General features: G+C 41.2%; 2 protein-coding genes across 7 annotated transcripts in view; one reads left to right on the forward strand and one right to left on the reverse strand.

The window, feature by feature from the left end:
* TMEM116 (transmembrane protein 116) overlaps nt 1-15,671 on the reverse strand; it is a 233,242-nt gene that overhangs the window by 86,899 nt on the left and 130,672 nt on the right. The gene's annotated exons all lie outside the window — the stretch shown is intronic.
* Nucleotides 443-2,917, forward strand: LOC133075813 (disintegrin and metalloproteinase domain-containing protein 1a-like). The gene has a single exon (XM_061170194.1). The coding sequence runs from the start codon at nt 443-445 to the stop codon at nt 2,915-2,917; it is 2,475 nt and encodes an 824-aa protein (XP_061026177.1).

Consider the following 15,671-nt stretch of genomic DNA (forward strand, 5'->3'; position numbering starts at 1 on the left):
CACCTCCAAGCCTCCTGGTCTGGAACTTTTGGAGTCAGCTGAGCAACGGACGATAGGAGGAATGGGGGAGGGGTGTTCCGTGTGGCACAGTTGAGGAAAGCATAGAGGTTTTGTTTTCTTTCTCAAGATACAGTCTTGCATTTTAGGGTTTGCAGTCCCTCTTCATGATTACATCACTTTCTAACATCAAAAGGACCTTCACCAAGGAGCACTGAGGTTGATGGTGTGGAAGTCACAGAGAAAGGACACTCTGAAGCATAACAGATCAGAAAGACAAGAAAGGACACAGCCAGAGGCTGTACCTCTGAGAGGTAGGCAGTAGCCACCCTTCATGCAGCCAGCATAGATCTGAAGTGAATACCTGTGACAGAGGGTCTGCGTGTCAGGGAAATCTGCTGCTGCTGGACATAGGCCCTGCATCATCAACTGATTTACTAGGGCCATGTCAGTGGCAGCGTCTGTGACACACTCTGCCTCTATACTGCCTTCTCTACGGAAAAACCAAGTGGCCTTGAAGGAGGGTAAGATAAAGTTTCAAACTTGGGCTCAGCAGAAGAGGGACTTGAGGCTGGGGCCAGTGCCAGGATCTTCATGTTTCAGTTTGAGGATTGTGTTGCTGTTGGTGATTTCTCTGCCAAGCTTGTACTGTGACCTGGGATCAGTATATTACTCTTCCTATGAAATAGTCACCCCCAAGAGTCTGACAGTGGAAGGAAGGGAAGATCAAGTGGAAAAGCTCTCCTATGTGCTATTTATGCAGGGCCAGAAGCAGCTGATTCACCTGAAGGTGAAGAGAGACTATTTTGTGAATAACTTTCCAGTCTTCAGCTACCACAGTGGCATCCTGGGGCAAGAAATGCCTTTCATCTCACATGACTGTCATTATGAAGGCTACATAGAAGGAGTCCCAGGTTCTTTTGTTTCTGTCAACACCTGTTCAGGCCTCAGGGGCGTCCTGATTAAGGAGGAAAAATCCTATGGCATTGAGCCCATTCACTCTTCAAAACGGTTTGAACATGTGTTGTACACCATGGCCCATGAAGCTCCAGTCTCCTGTAGTGTCACTTCCAATGACAGCCAAGTGGCATTCACCAGCCGGCAACAAGAGAGCAGCAAGCCTCGCAGTCGGCAGGCGCCATCCTACTTGTGGTCACACACCAAGTACGTGGAGATGTTTGTCGTGGTCGACAACCAGCGGTTCCAAATGTGGGGCAGTGACGTCAATGAGACAGTCCAGAGAGTAATGGACATCATTGCTCTGGCCAACAGCTTCACTAGGGGAATAAACACAGAGGTGGTGCTGGCTGGAATGGAGATTTGGACCGAGGGGGACCTCATAGAGGTCCCAGTGGACCTGCAAGTTGCACTCAGGAATTTCAATAGCTGGAGACAGGAGAGGCTCTTCCATCGTGTGAAGCATGATGTTGCCCACATGATCGTTGGACACCATCCTAAAGAGGATACGGGGCAGGCATTTCTCAGTGGTGCCTGTTCAAGTGATTTTGCAGCAGCCGTTGAATCCTTCCACCATGAGGATGTCCTCCTGTTTGCGGCGCTCATGGTCCATGAGCTCGGGCACAACTTGGGTATTCCGCATGACCATTCGGCCTGCGTTTGTAAAGATAAACCCTTTGGCCTCATGCGTGAAAATATCACTAAAGAAAGTGGCTTCAGCAACTGCAGCTCTGACTTCTTCTACCAGTTCCTCTGGGAACACAAAGGGGCCTGCCTATTTAACAAGCCTGGGCCCAAAGGCCGCTTACGGAGGGACTCTCGCTGTGGAAATGGTGTTGTAGAAGAGGATGAGCAGTGTGACTGTGGTTCTGACTGTGACATTCACCCGTGTTGTGACCAAGAATGTATGCTGAAGGCTCATGCATTGTGTAATCCTGGACCCTGCTGTAATAATTCATGCCAATATGAACCAGTTGGACACAGCTGCCGTCCTGCTTTGGGGGAGTGTGACCTTCCAGAGTTTTGTCTTGGTAACTCTGGGGAATGCCCCTCAGACGCCTACAAGCAAGATGGTACACCATGTCAGCAAGGTTACTTCTGTGTTGAGGGTCACTGCAGGAACCACGATGTTCAATGTGCTGACATTTTTGGGTACCCTTCAAGATCTGCCTCTCCTGACTGTTATCAGTTATTTAACGTGAAAGGGAATAGGTTTGGAAACTGTGGTATTCCCAATTCGAGTAACCCAGCATATATTCAATGTGCAGAGAAGGATCTACTTTGTGGGAAAGTTGTATGTACAAATGTGCAACAGCTACCTATTATCAAACCCAACTGTACACTGATACAGGTCCCTCATGGAGATGACTACTGCTGGTCCATGGATCAGTATGACACTACTGATATCCCTGATTATGGAGATTCAGCGAGTGGCAATCTTTGTGGCTCAGACAAAGTCTGCATGGAGTCCTCCTGCACAGATTCCTCTGTTCTCAGTTACGATTGTGATCTACAGGAAATGTGTAATGGAAAAGGAGTCTGCAACAATTATAAGCACTGCCATTGTGAGGCTGGTTTTGCCCCTCCTAACTGCAAAACTTCAGGAACTGGCGGTAGTGTGGACAGTGGCCCCCTTGGTATGGAATCTGATGAACTGCCAGCAGGTGGAGGTGGAAATGAAAACACTACCACTGGTAACAAACGTCAAGAAGCTCTCTTAGACTCGATGATCATAATACTTCTTATACTTTTTTTCATAATATTAACAATCATAATTGTTTGCGTCACCAAGATTTGTAGACAGGCAAAAGAAGAAGCTCCTGCACCAGAAGGGGCACCAGCAGAGGCTGCTGCAGCAGATGCTGCCCCAGAAGAGGCTCCCCCAGAAGAGGCTCCTTCAGAAGAGGGTCCCCCAGAAGAGGAGGGAGAGAGAGAGGAGGAAGAGGAAGAATCAGAGCCATAAGACAAGTAGTGGGAGAAAGAAGCCTAAGACATCAAACACCTCAAGCACTGAGTGGGAATGAGAGGCTCAGTGAAGCAAAGGTCAAGTGGGAATTGATAGCTCCAGTGGCTCTGACTAGGATTATAAAGTTTATAAAAATATACTACTGTAGGAGGAGGGATTCTCCCACTTTTACTATTTATTTTAGTAATTAAGGTTTTATTTATATATTAAACATCTTACTGCTTTTTAGCATTTCATTTGAACTCTTCACATGCATCTATTGACATCAATGTCCTTGTCTCAGGCTAACTTTTCCAGTCACCAGAATCTTTTTCAGGACATGCCATCTTTCATCTAAGTTGTTTGACATACACTACTATTGGTACCTGCATTTATTAATATCACTTGGATTTTCATTTCAAGTAACAGCTACCTTATGTGAGGACAGTTATGTGACTGATTGTTCTAATTTGCCCTATAAATGTGCATTCATGAAATGAGGAGTTTTTTTAATCAAAAAAATAAAACCTATTCAGATTAGACATCTCTTCAGATTCCATGTGATGTAGTTATTGAGTCTATTTTCTTCTGGGACTCTGTAGGGCAGACTATATCCAATAACACAGAAGACCCTGATTGCCCCAGGGTCAAGAGGCACTTAAGTGTTTAAGTCATCTACCTTTTCAAATCTGACAGATGTTTAACAAGATATATCATATATTCAATTTATTACTTCCCAAGATTTCCAGGTCCTTCCTATAGCCATACTCCCCCCCACCCCCCCATTTCCTTTTTTTACTTTCTCCATTTTTTATTCTTTTTGAGATTTTTTTTTTTAACCACTCTGAGCAGCATGCGGAATCTTAGTTCCCTGACCAGGGATCGAACCCATATGCCCCCTGCATTGGAAGCGCGGAGTCTTAACCACTGCACTGCCAGGGAAGTCCCTAGCCATGCTCCCTTTTTACCTAAAATATTTCTTTTTCTCCTAGAGAAGATTTAATATTCCTTCTTCTTTACTAATATTCCTGGGATGAATTTCATACCATCAGATGTGTCATGTCTGCTGAACATCACCTTGTTAGGAAACTGTATTTATACTAATTTTATACAGTAAAGAGGCCCCTACCACAGTGCTGAGTACATGTATTAAACTTAAATTTTGTTTTTTCTATTTTTCTTTTTTTATTTATTGAAATAACTTGTTGACTGACATCAGAAGGAATCTCTCCAATTACAAGTAACAGCTTTGGATGTAGTAGATACTTCTCTGTGAAGAGAGCACAGAGCATATAATATTAATATTAATAGTATAATATTGGGGGCGGAGTCAAGATGTGTACTAGGAGGAAGTGGAATTTGCGTCTCCTCACAACTAGGGCACCTACCAGGTACCGGTGGGGGACCACGGACACCTAAGGGGACTGGAGGATCCCCCAGCAACCGGGTAGGACGTGGGGCATGGGGGAAGTGAAGGGGGAGGAGAAGTGGAGGCAGGACGGGACTGGTGCCCCTGAGGGGCAGCTGGGGGAGGGGAAGGGATCCCACGCCAGAAGGGGGAAATTGGGGAACCATTGGGAGGGCAGAGGATCAAAAGGGAGCGTGGCCAGGTTTCCCACCTGGACCTCCAGGAACCTGTTGAGATCCCAGGCCTGATCCTCTGCCCACCTAGGCCCCCTCCAGCCGAGTGGGTCCTGAGGGAGTGTGAGGGAGGGAAAGGGGAGCAAAAGTAAAGGTGGGACCGCTGGGACCAGCACCCCTGAGGGGTGGCTGCGGGAGGGAAGGAGTTCCTACACCCAGTGGGACCCACCCACGGTTCGGGGTCCAGCGGGATGGGGCAGACCCTGGGGGAGAGGGTGGGGGAGGGGCACAAAGGAACTGAAGGGAACAGGGCCAGTGCTTTCCCTGTCCACTTAGGCACCGGGGAGCCTGTTAGGCTCCCAGGCCTAAACAGCCCCACCCCTACACCCCCACCCAGGGCCCCACCTCTACACTCAGAGGCCTCCTCCAACGAGCTGGGCCTAAACCCCACCCACACACCCTCACTCAAGGCCCTACCTCCAAACTCCAGAACTCCACACTTCAGATGCCCTCCTTTGGACGCGCTGCCTTTCTCCTTCTGCCAGGTCCTAAGCAGAGGCCCCGCCCGTGCTTGACCGTTGCCCTGCCTAGGCCCTGCCCCATGCTCAAACGTCACCCCCCCACCTGCCTAGGTCCCACCCCACCCTAAACCCCGCCCCTGCCTAAGTTCCACCTCCCCAGCTAAACTCTGCCCCCATAGCCAAGGCTTTTTTTTTCTTTCTTTTCTTTTTTCCTCTTTTAGATGGGGTTCTGTTTTACCTGGTTGATTCATTGTTGTTGATTCTTGTATATTTTTATTTTTCCCAATCTTTTATTTTTCTAATTTCATTTTATTCTTTATACTTTGTTAGTGATTTCTCCTTTTGGCTTCTTGCCCCCCCCCCTTTTCTTTTCTTTTTTCTGCTGTGGTTTTATTTTACCTTATTGCAGTTGTTTCAATTATAGTTTTATTTTTTCTAATATATTTTTAATCTAATTTTATTTTGTTTTTTATTCTTTGATATTGTACTGCTCCTTTTTTTTTTTTTACTGCGCCATGAAGCTTGTGGGATCTTGGTTCCCAGGCCGGAGATCGGACCCAAGCTCTTGTGGTGGGAGCTACGAATCCAAACTGCGGGACTAACAGAGAACCTCAGACCCCAGGGAATATCAGTCGCAGTGAGGCCTCCCAGAGGTCCTCATCTCAGCACCAAGACCCAGCTCTATCTAACTGCCTGCAAACTCCAGTGCTGGACGTCTCAGGCCAAACAACCAGTAAGATAGGAATACAGCACCACCCAAAAAAAAAAGAAACGACAAAAAAATATGTTACAGATGAAGTAGCAAGGTAAAAACCTACAAGACCAAATAAATGAAGACAAAATAGGCAACCTACCTGAAAAAGAATTCAGAGTAATGATAGTAAAGATGATCCAAAATCTCGGAAACAGATTGGAGAAAATACAAGAAACATTTAACAAGGATCTAGAAGAACTAAAGAGCAAACAAACAGTGATGAACAACACAATTACTGAAATTAAAAATACTCTAGAAGGGGGCTTCCCTGGTGGCACAGTGGTTAGGAATCCGCCTGCCAATGCAGGGGACATGGGTTCGAGCCCTGGTCCAGGAAGATCCCACAGACCGTGGAGCAGCTAAGCCCGTGCACCACAACTACTGAGCCTGTCCGCTAGAGCCCGCGAGCCACAACTACTGAGCCCATGCGCCACAACTACTGAAGCTCACGCTCCTAGAACCCGTGCTCCGCAACAAGAGAAGCCACCACAATGAGAAGCCTGTGCACCACAAAGAAGTCCCAACGCAGCCAAAAATAAATAAATAAATTAAAAAAAATACTCTAGAAGGAATCAATAACAGAATAACTGAGGCAGAAGAATGGATAAATGAGCTGGACGATAAAATGGTGGAAATAACTACCAGGGAGCAGAATAAAGAATGAAAAGAATTGAGGACAGTCTCAGAGACCTCTGGGACAACAGCAAATGAACCAACATTCGAATTATAGGGGTTCCAGAAGAAGAGGAGAAAAAGAAAGGGTCTGAGAAAATATTTGAAGAGATTAGTCGAAAACTTCCCTAACATGGGAAAGGAAATAGTCAATCAAGTCCAGCAAGCACAGAGAGTACCATACTGGATAAACCCAAAGAGAAACATGCCGAGACACATATTAATCAAACTATCAAAAATTAAATACAAAGAAAAATTAAAAGCAGCAAGGGAAGAGCAACAAATAACATACAAGGGAATCCCCATAAGGTTAACAGCTGATTTTTCAGCAGAAACTCTACAAGCCAGAAGGGAGTGGCAGGACATATTTACAGTGATGAAAGGGAAAAACCTACAACCAAGATTACTCTACCCAGCAAGGATCTCATTCAGATTCGACGGAGAAATTAAAACCTTTACAGATAAGGAAGAGTTAAGAGAATTCAGCACCACCAAACCAGCTTTACAACAAATGCTAAAGAAACTTCTCTAGGTACGAAACACAAGAGAAGGAAAAAACCTACAATAACAAACCCAAAACAATTAAGAAAATGGTAATAGGAACATACATATCGATAATTACCTGAAACGTGAATGGATTAAATGCTCCAACCAAAAGACACAGACTGGCTGAATGGATATAAAAACAAGACCCATACATATGCTGTCTACAAGAGACCCACTTTAGACCTAGGGACACATACAGACTGAAAGTGAGGGGATGGAAAAAGATATTCCATGCAAATGGAAATCAAAAGAAAGCTGCAGTAGCAATTCTCATATCAGACAAAATAGACTTTAAAATAAAGACTATTACAAGAGACAAAGAAAGACACTACATAATGATCAAGGGATCAATCCAAGAAGAAGATATAACAATTGTAAATATTTATGCACCCAACCCAATATTTATGCATAAACCCAATATTTATGGTATGTATAGCAGCACCTCAATAAATAAGGCAAATGCTAACAGCCATAAAAGGGGAAATCGACGGTAACACAATAATAGTAGGGGACTTTAACACCCCACTTTCACCAATGGACAGATCATCCAAAATGAAAATAAATAAGGAAACACAATCTTTAAATGACACATTAAACAAGATGGACTTAATTGATATTTATAGGACATTTCATCCAAAAACAACAGGATACACTTTCTTCTCAACTGCTCATGGAACATTCTCCTGGATAGACCATATCTTGGGTCACAAATCAAGCCTCAGAAAATTTAAGAAAACTGAAATCGTATCAAGTATCTTTTCCGACCACAACGCTATGAGACTAAATATCAATTACAGGAAAAAAACTGTAAAAAATACAAACACATGGAGGCTAAACAATATGCTACTAAATAACCAAGTGATCACTGAAGAAATCAAAGAGGAAATCAAAAAATACCTAGAAACAAATGACAATGAAAACACGATGACCCAAAATCTATGGGATGCAGCAAAAGCGGTTCTAAGAGGGAAATTTATAGCAATACAAGCCTACCTCAAGAAACAAGAAAAATGTCAAATAAACAACCTAACCTTACACCTAAAGCAATTAGAGAAAGAAGAACAAAAAACCCCCCAAAGTTAGCAGAAGGAAAGAAATCATAAAGATCAGAGCAGAAATAAATGAAAAAGAAATGAAGGAAACAACAGCAAAGATCGATAAAACTAAAAGCTGGTTCTTTGAGAAGATAAACAAAATTGATAAACCATTAGCCAAACTCATCAAGAAAAAAAGGGAGACGACTCAAATCAATAGAATTAAAAATGAAAAAGGAGAAGTAACAACTGACACTACAGAAATACAAAGGATTATGAGAGATTACTACAAGCAACTTTATGCCAATAAAAAGTACAGCCTGAAAGAAATGGACATATTATTAGAAAAGCACAACCTTCTGAGACTGAACCAGGAATAAATAGAAAACATAAACAGACCAATCACAAGCACTGAAATTGAAACTGTGATTTTAAATCTTCCAACAAACAAAAGCCCAGGACCAGATGGCTTCACAGGCAAATTCTGTCAAACATTTAGAGAAGAGCTAACACCCATCCTTCTCAAACTCTTCCAAAATATAGCAGAGGGAGGAACACTCCCAAACTCATTCTATGAGGCCACCATCACCCTGATACCAAAATCAGACGAAGATGTCACAAAAAAAGAAAACTACAGGCCAATATCACTGATGAACATAGATGCAAAAACCCTCAACAAAATACTAGCAAACAGAATCCAACAGCACATTAAATGGATCATACACCATGATTAAGTGGGGTTTATCCCAGGAATGCAAGTATTCGTCAATATACGCAAATCAATGTGATAAACCATATTAACAAATTGAAGGATAAAAACCATATGATAATCTCAATAGATGCAGAAAAAGCTTTTGACAAAATTCAACACCCATTTATGATAAAAACTCTCCAGAAAGTAGGCCTAGAGGGAACCTATCTCAACATAATAAAGGCCACATATGACAAACCCACAGCCAACATTGTTCTCAATGGTGAAAAACTGAAAGCATTTCCTCTAAGATCAGGAACAAGACAAGGTTGCCCACTCTCACCACTATTATTCAACATAGTTTTGGAAGTTTTAGCCACAGCAATCAGAGAAGAAAAGGAAATAAAAAGAATCCAAATCAGAAAAGAAGTAAAACTGTCACTGTTTGCAGATGACATCAAACTATACATAGAGAATGCTAAGGATGCTACCAGAAAACTACTAGAGCTAATCAATCAATTTGGTAAAGTAGCAGGATACAAAATTAATGCACAGAAATCTCTTGCATTCCTATACACTAATGATGAAAAATCTAAAAGAGAAATTAAGGAAACACTCCCATTTACCACTGCAACAAAAAGAATAAAATACCTAGGAATAAATCTACCTAAGGAGACAAAAGACCTGTATGCAGAAAACTATAAGACACTGATGAAAGACATTAAAGATGATACCAACAGATGGAGAGATATACCATGTTCTTGGATTGGAAGAATCAACATTGTGAAAATGACTATACTACCCAAAGCAATCTACAGATTCAATGCAATCCCTATCAAACTACCAATGGCATTTTTCACAGAACTAGAACAAAAAATTGCACAATTTGTATGGAAACACAAAAGACCCTGAATAGTCAAAGCAATCTTGAGATAAGAAAAACGGAGCTGGAGGAATCAGGCTCCCAGACTTCAGACTATACTACAAAGCTACAGTAATCAAGACAGTATGGTACTGGCACAAAAACAGAAATATTGATCAATGGAACAGGATAGAAAGCCCAGAGTTAAACCCATACACATATGGTCACCTTATTTGATAAAGGAGGCAAGAGTATACAATGGAGAAAAGACAGCCTCTTCAATAAGTGGTTCTGGGAAAAACGGACAGCTACATGTAAAAGAATGAAATTAGAACACTTCTTAACACCATATACAAAAATAAACTCAAAATGGATTAAAGACCTAAAGGTAAGGCCAGACACCATCAAACTCTTAGAAGAAAACACAGGCAGAACACTCTATGACATAAATCACAGCAAGATCCTTTTTGACCCAGCTCCTAGAGAAATGGAAATAAAAACAAAAATAAACAAATGGGACCTAATGAAACTTAAAAGCTTTTGCACAGCAAAGGAAACCATAAACAAGATGAAAAGACAACCCTCAGAATGGGAGAAAATATTTGCAAATGAAGCAACTGACAAAGGATTAATCTCCAAAATACACAAGCAACTCATGCAGCTCAATATCAAAAAAACAAACAACCCAACCCAAAAATGGGCAGAAGACCTAAACAGACATTTCTCCAAAGAAGATATACAGATTACCAACAAACACATGAAAAGATGCTCAACATCACTAATCATTAGAGAAATGCAAATCAAAATTACAATGGGGTATCACCTCACACTGGTCAGATTGGCCATCATCAAAATATCTACAAACAATAAATGCTGGAGATGGTGTGGAGAAAAGGGAACCCTCTTGCACTGTTGGTGGGAATGTAAATTGATACAGCCACTATGGAGAACAGTATGGAGGTTCCTTAAAAAACTAAAAATAGAACTACCACATGACCCAGCAATCCCACTACTGGGCATATACCCTAAGAAAACCATAATTCTAAAATAGTCATGTACTACAATGTTCATTGCAGCACTATTTACAATAGCCAGGACATGGAAGCAACCTAAGTGTCCATCGACAGATGAATGGATAAAGAAGATGTGGCATGTATATACAATGGAATATTACTCAGCCATAAAAAGAAACTAAATTGAGTTATTTGTAGTGAGGTGGATGGACCTAGAGTCTGTCATACAGAGTGAAGTAAGTCAGAAAGAGAAAAACAAATACCACGTGCTAACACATATATATAGAATATAAAAAAAAAAAAATTGGTTCTGACGAACCTAGCGGCAGGACAGGAACAAAGACGCAGACATAGAGAATGGACTTGAGGACACGGGGAGGGGGAAGGGTAAGCTGGGACGAAGTGAGAGAGTGGCACTGACATATATACACTACCAAATGTAAAATAGATACCTAGTGGGAAGCAGCTACATAGCACAGGGAGATCAGCTCGGTGCTTTGTGACCACCTAGAGGGTTGGGATAGGGAGGGTGGGAGAGAGATGCAAGAGGGAGGGGATATGGGGATATATGTATACATATAGCTGATTTTATACAGCAGAAACTAACACAGCATTGTAAAGCAATTATACTCCAATAAAGATATTTTAAAAAATAGTATAATATTAACATTATTCATTCTGTGCCAGGAACTGTGTTAAACACTTTACATTCACTGTCTTAATTTAATCCTCCCAACCACCCTATGAAACCTCCATCTTTCATGAGGAAACAGACCAAAGAGAATTTTCTCTGGAGCTAGTAAGTGGTGGTACTGGCATCTCTTCCAAAGTATGACTCAATCTACAATTTCTACTACCTCGTGAGCCTTTTCCTTCAGTAAAAAGTGACAGGGAAAACACTCAATATATCCTTAATTGACTTCTATTATGAGTCCACAAATTGTGTAGTCATTACTGATGAAAATGTCTTTCCTCCTATTATATCCTGACATTATGGTGTTGCAGATTGCCATCTTATTCAGTGCTGTGGGCCCAGCATATTGTAGATGCTTAATAAATGTTTACCAAGTGAAAGTTTTAACTAGAGATAACCTTAAAATATAAGGCCAAATTCATTCCTGGGGCAGGATGCCTCTTGCCACTCCCTAGCACAACCAAAATCTTGCTCAGATTCAATACAGCTAAATACTTATAAACTGTCAAGTAAGTCATGAAAAGTTTATAAAACCCCAAACTCCAATGTAGGATAGTCTATGGTAGGGGTGGGGTCAGTTTTAATGCGGGCAGGAGTGACCAGGTAGATGTAACTTGGGGTGTACAAGGATAATAAGAGTTTCCTGTAACGCTCGGGTGACAATAGTTCATTCTGCACTGTGTGTGACTACCTCTAGGGAGTATACTACTTCGTCTGATTCCTGTCCTCATTATATTTGGGGAATTCTGAGGACTGTTTACACATTCTGATAATCTGTGCTGGTAGTCACTGATGACCCAGACAGCTGCTCTCCTGAGAACTCTGACGGTGATTTATTGCCATCCTTTACCTGCCTTTCCTGGGCAGCTATTGTCCTTTCTGTGCTGCCTCAGGCCAACAGAGACCCAGGTCTTTCCCTTAGTTCCTGGAAGTACAGCCAAGTCCAGGCTCTAGATTTTTATCCAGATTTGGAGGAAACAAAGGGAAATTACGTGGAAAAGAAAACACATTTGTATGCTGCAGGTATTATGTTTTTGGAGTCCAGGGGTCATGCCCTGCTTGGGGACTTGGATAGGCCATCTCTCTCCTTGGACCTGACCTGACATCCTTTCTTTTTTTTTTAATATTACATTCATGGTAGAGTTTTATTTATTTATTTATTTGGCTGTGTTGGGTCTTTGTTTCTGTGCTAGGGCTTCCTCTAGTTGCGGCAAGCGGGGGCCACTCTTCATCGCGGTGCGCGGGCCTCTCACTATCGTGGCCTCTCTTGTTGCGGAGCACAGGCTCCAGACACGCAGGCTCAGCAGTTGTGGCTCACGGGCCCAGTTGCTCCGCGGCATGTGGGATCTTCCCAGACCAGGGCTCGAACCCGTGTCCCCTGCATTAGCAGGCAGATTCTCAACCACCGCGCCACCAGGGAAGCCCGACATCCTTTCTTAATTCCTGTAGGAGGGCTTTTAGGAATATCCTCATAGTCTGGAATCAGACTCCACTCCAGTTTCTGGGGCCCAATGAGGGGGAAAATTTTTTAAAAATAATTTACTGAAAATTCAGATCACATTACCATAACTTCACATGGATGTAATCATGCCCACAGTGAACACAAAGCATTAAATTAGTTTGACAAAAATTTAGCTTTTTTAAGTCCAAACTTCAATCTTTTATAAGCTTGCTCTTTTATCTAATTTTTATTTTTGAGATATAATTGACATATTATATTAGTTTCAGATGTACAACATAATGATTCATATTTGTATATATTGTAAAATGATCACAATAAATCTAGTTAACATTCACACATAATTACAAAAATTGTTTTTCTTAGGTTGAGAACTTGTAAGATCTACTCTCTTAGCAACCTTCAAATATACAATACAGTAGTATTAATCATAGTCACCATGCTGTATATTATATTCCCAGGACTTATTTATTTTTAACTGGAAGTTTGTACCTTTTGATCTCCTTCACCCATTTCACCAATGCCCCACACCCTGCCTCTGGCAACCACTGACTTGTTCTCTGTACCTATGAGTTCAACCTTTTGTTTTTTTGTTTCTTTTAGATTCCACATATAAGTGAGATCATAAGGTATTTGTCTTTCTCTGTGTGACTTATTTCACTTAACATAATGCCTTCAAGGTCCATCCATATTGTCACAAATGGCAAGATTTCCTTCTTTTTTATGGCTGAATAATATTGTGTGTGTGTGTATATAACACTTTCTTAATTCATTCCTCCATTGATAGACACCTAAGTTTTTTCTATTTCTTGGCAATTGTAAATAATGCTGCAATGAACATGGTGGTGCAGACATCTTTTTTAGTTGGTGTTTTTGTTTCCTTTGGATAAATGCCCAGAAGTCGATTGCTGGATCATATGGCAGTTCTATTTTTAATTTTTTAAGGGACCTCCATATTGTTTTCCATAGTGGCTGTACCAGTTTACATTCCCACCAAGAGTGCACCAGAGTTCCCTTTTCTCCACATCCTTGCCAAAACTTATTTCTTGTCATTTTGATAACAGGTATAAGGTGATATCTCACTGTGGTTTGATTTGCATTTCCCAGGTGATTAGTGATGTTGAGCACCTTTTCATGGACCTGTTGGCCATCTTTATGTCTTCTTTGGAAAAATGTCTATTCAGATCCTCTGTCCATTTTTAAATTGGACTTTTTTTTTTTTTTTGCTATTGAGTTGTATAAGTTCTTTTTATATTTGGATATTAACCCCATATCAGATACATGATTTGCAAATATTTTCTCCCATTCGATAGGTTGACTTTTCATTTTGTTGATGATTTCCTTTGCTGTGCAGAAAGAAGCCTTTTAGTTTGATGTAGTTCCACTTGTTTTTTCTTTCCTTTTTTAATATTTATTTATTTATTTGGCTGTGCTGAGTCTTAGTTGCAGCATGCGGGATCTTCATTGCCACATGCGGGATCTTCCTGCGGCATGCAGGATCTTTAGTTGCAGCATGTGGGATCTTTTAGTTGCAGCATGCAGGCTCTTAGTTGTGGCATGTGGGATCTAGTTCCCTGACCAGGGATCAAACCCAGGCCCCCTGCATTAGGAGCATGGAGTCTTAACCACTGGACCACCAGGGAAGTCCCTAGTTCCACTTGTTTTTGCATTTGTTGCCTTGGCTTTTGGTGTCAAATCCAAAAAGCCATTGTCAAGGCCAGTGTCAAGGAGCTTACTGCCTATGTTTTTTTCCTAGGAGTTTTATGGTTTCAGATCTTATTTTCACATCTTTAACCCATTTTGAGTTAATTTTTGTATATGGTATAAGATAGTGATGCAGTTTCATTTTATGCATGTGGTTGTTCAGTTTTCCCCTTTATTGAAGAGACTGTTCTTTCCTCACTGTATATTCTTGGCTTCTTTGTTGTAAATTAATTGACTATATATGTATGAGTTTATTTCTGAGTTTTCTATTCTGTTCCATTGATCTATGTGTCTGTTTTTATGCCAATACCATAGTGTTTTGATTACTATAGCTTTGTAATATAGTTTGAAATCAGGAAGCATTATGCTTCCAGCTTTGTTCTTTTTTATCAAGACTGCTTTGGCTATCTGGGGTCTTTCATAGTTCCAAAGAAATTTTAGGATTGTTTGTTCTATTTCTGTGGTAAATGTCATTGGAATTTTGATAGCGATTGCACTGAGTCTACAGATTGCTTTGGGTATTATGGACATTTTAACAATATTAATTCTTCCAACTCATAAACACAGAATATTTTTCTATTATTTGCATCTTCTTCAATTTCCTTCATCAATGTCTTACAGTTTTCAGTGTATAGTTCTTTCACCTCCTTGGTTAACTTCATTCCAAGTATTTTATTCTTTTTGATGCAATTCTAAATGGGATTGTTTTCTTAATTTCTCTCTATGATAGTTTGTTATTAGTGTATAGAAACACAACTAATTTTTGTATATTGATTTTGCATCCTACAACTTTACTGAATTCATTTATTAGTTCTAACAGTATTTTGGTTGAGTCTTTAGGGCTTTTTATATATAATATGTCATCTGGGGGCTTCCCTGGTGGCGCAGTGGTTGAGAATCTGCCTGCCAATGCAGGGGACACGGGTTCGAGCCCTGGTCTGGGAAGATGCCACATGCCACAGAGCAACTAGGCCCGTGAGCCACAATTGCTGAGCCTGCGCATCTGGAGCCTGTGCTCCGCAACAAGAGAGGCCGCGATAGTGAGAGGCCCGCGCACTGCGATGAAGAGTGGCCCCCACTTGCCGCAACTGGAGAAAGCCCTCGCACAGAAACGAAGACCCAACACAGCCATAATTAATTAATTAATTAATTAATTAATTAATTAAAAAAAATGTCATCTGCAAGTAGTGACAGTTTTACTTCTTCCTTTTTGATTTGGATGCTTTTATTTCTTTTTCTTG

The sequence above is a fragment of the Eubalaena glacialis genome, chromosome 15 (genome assembly GCF_028564815.1).
Source record: "Eubalaena glacialis isolate mEubGla1 chromosome 15, mEubGla1.1.hap2.+ XY, whole genome shotgun sequence".
Lineage (NCBI taxonomy): Eukaryota > Metazoa > Chordata > Mammalia > Artiodactyla > Balaenidae > Eubalaena > Eubalaena glacialis.

Excerpts from the sequence above, each read along its gene's own strand:
- LOC133075813 (XM_061170194.1), top strand. The coding sequence starts at position 443 with ATGTCAGTGGCAGCGTCTGTGACACACTCTGCCTCTATACTGCCTTCT.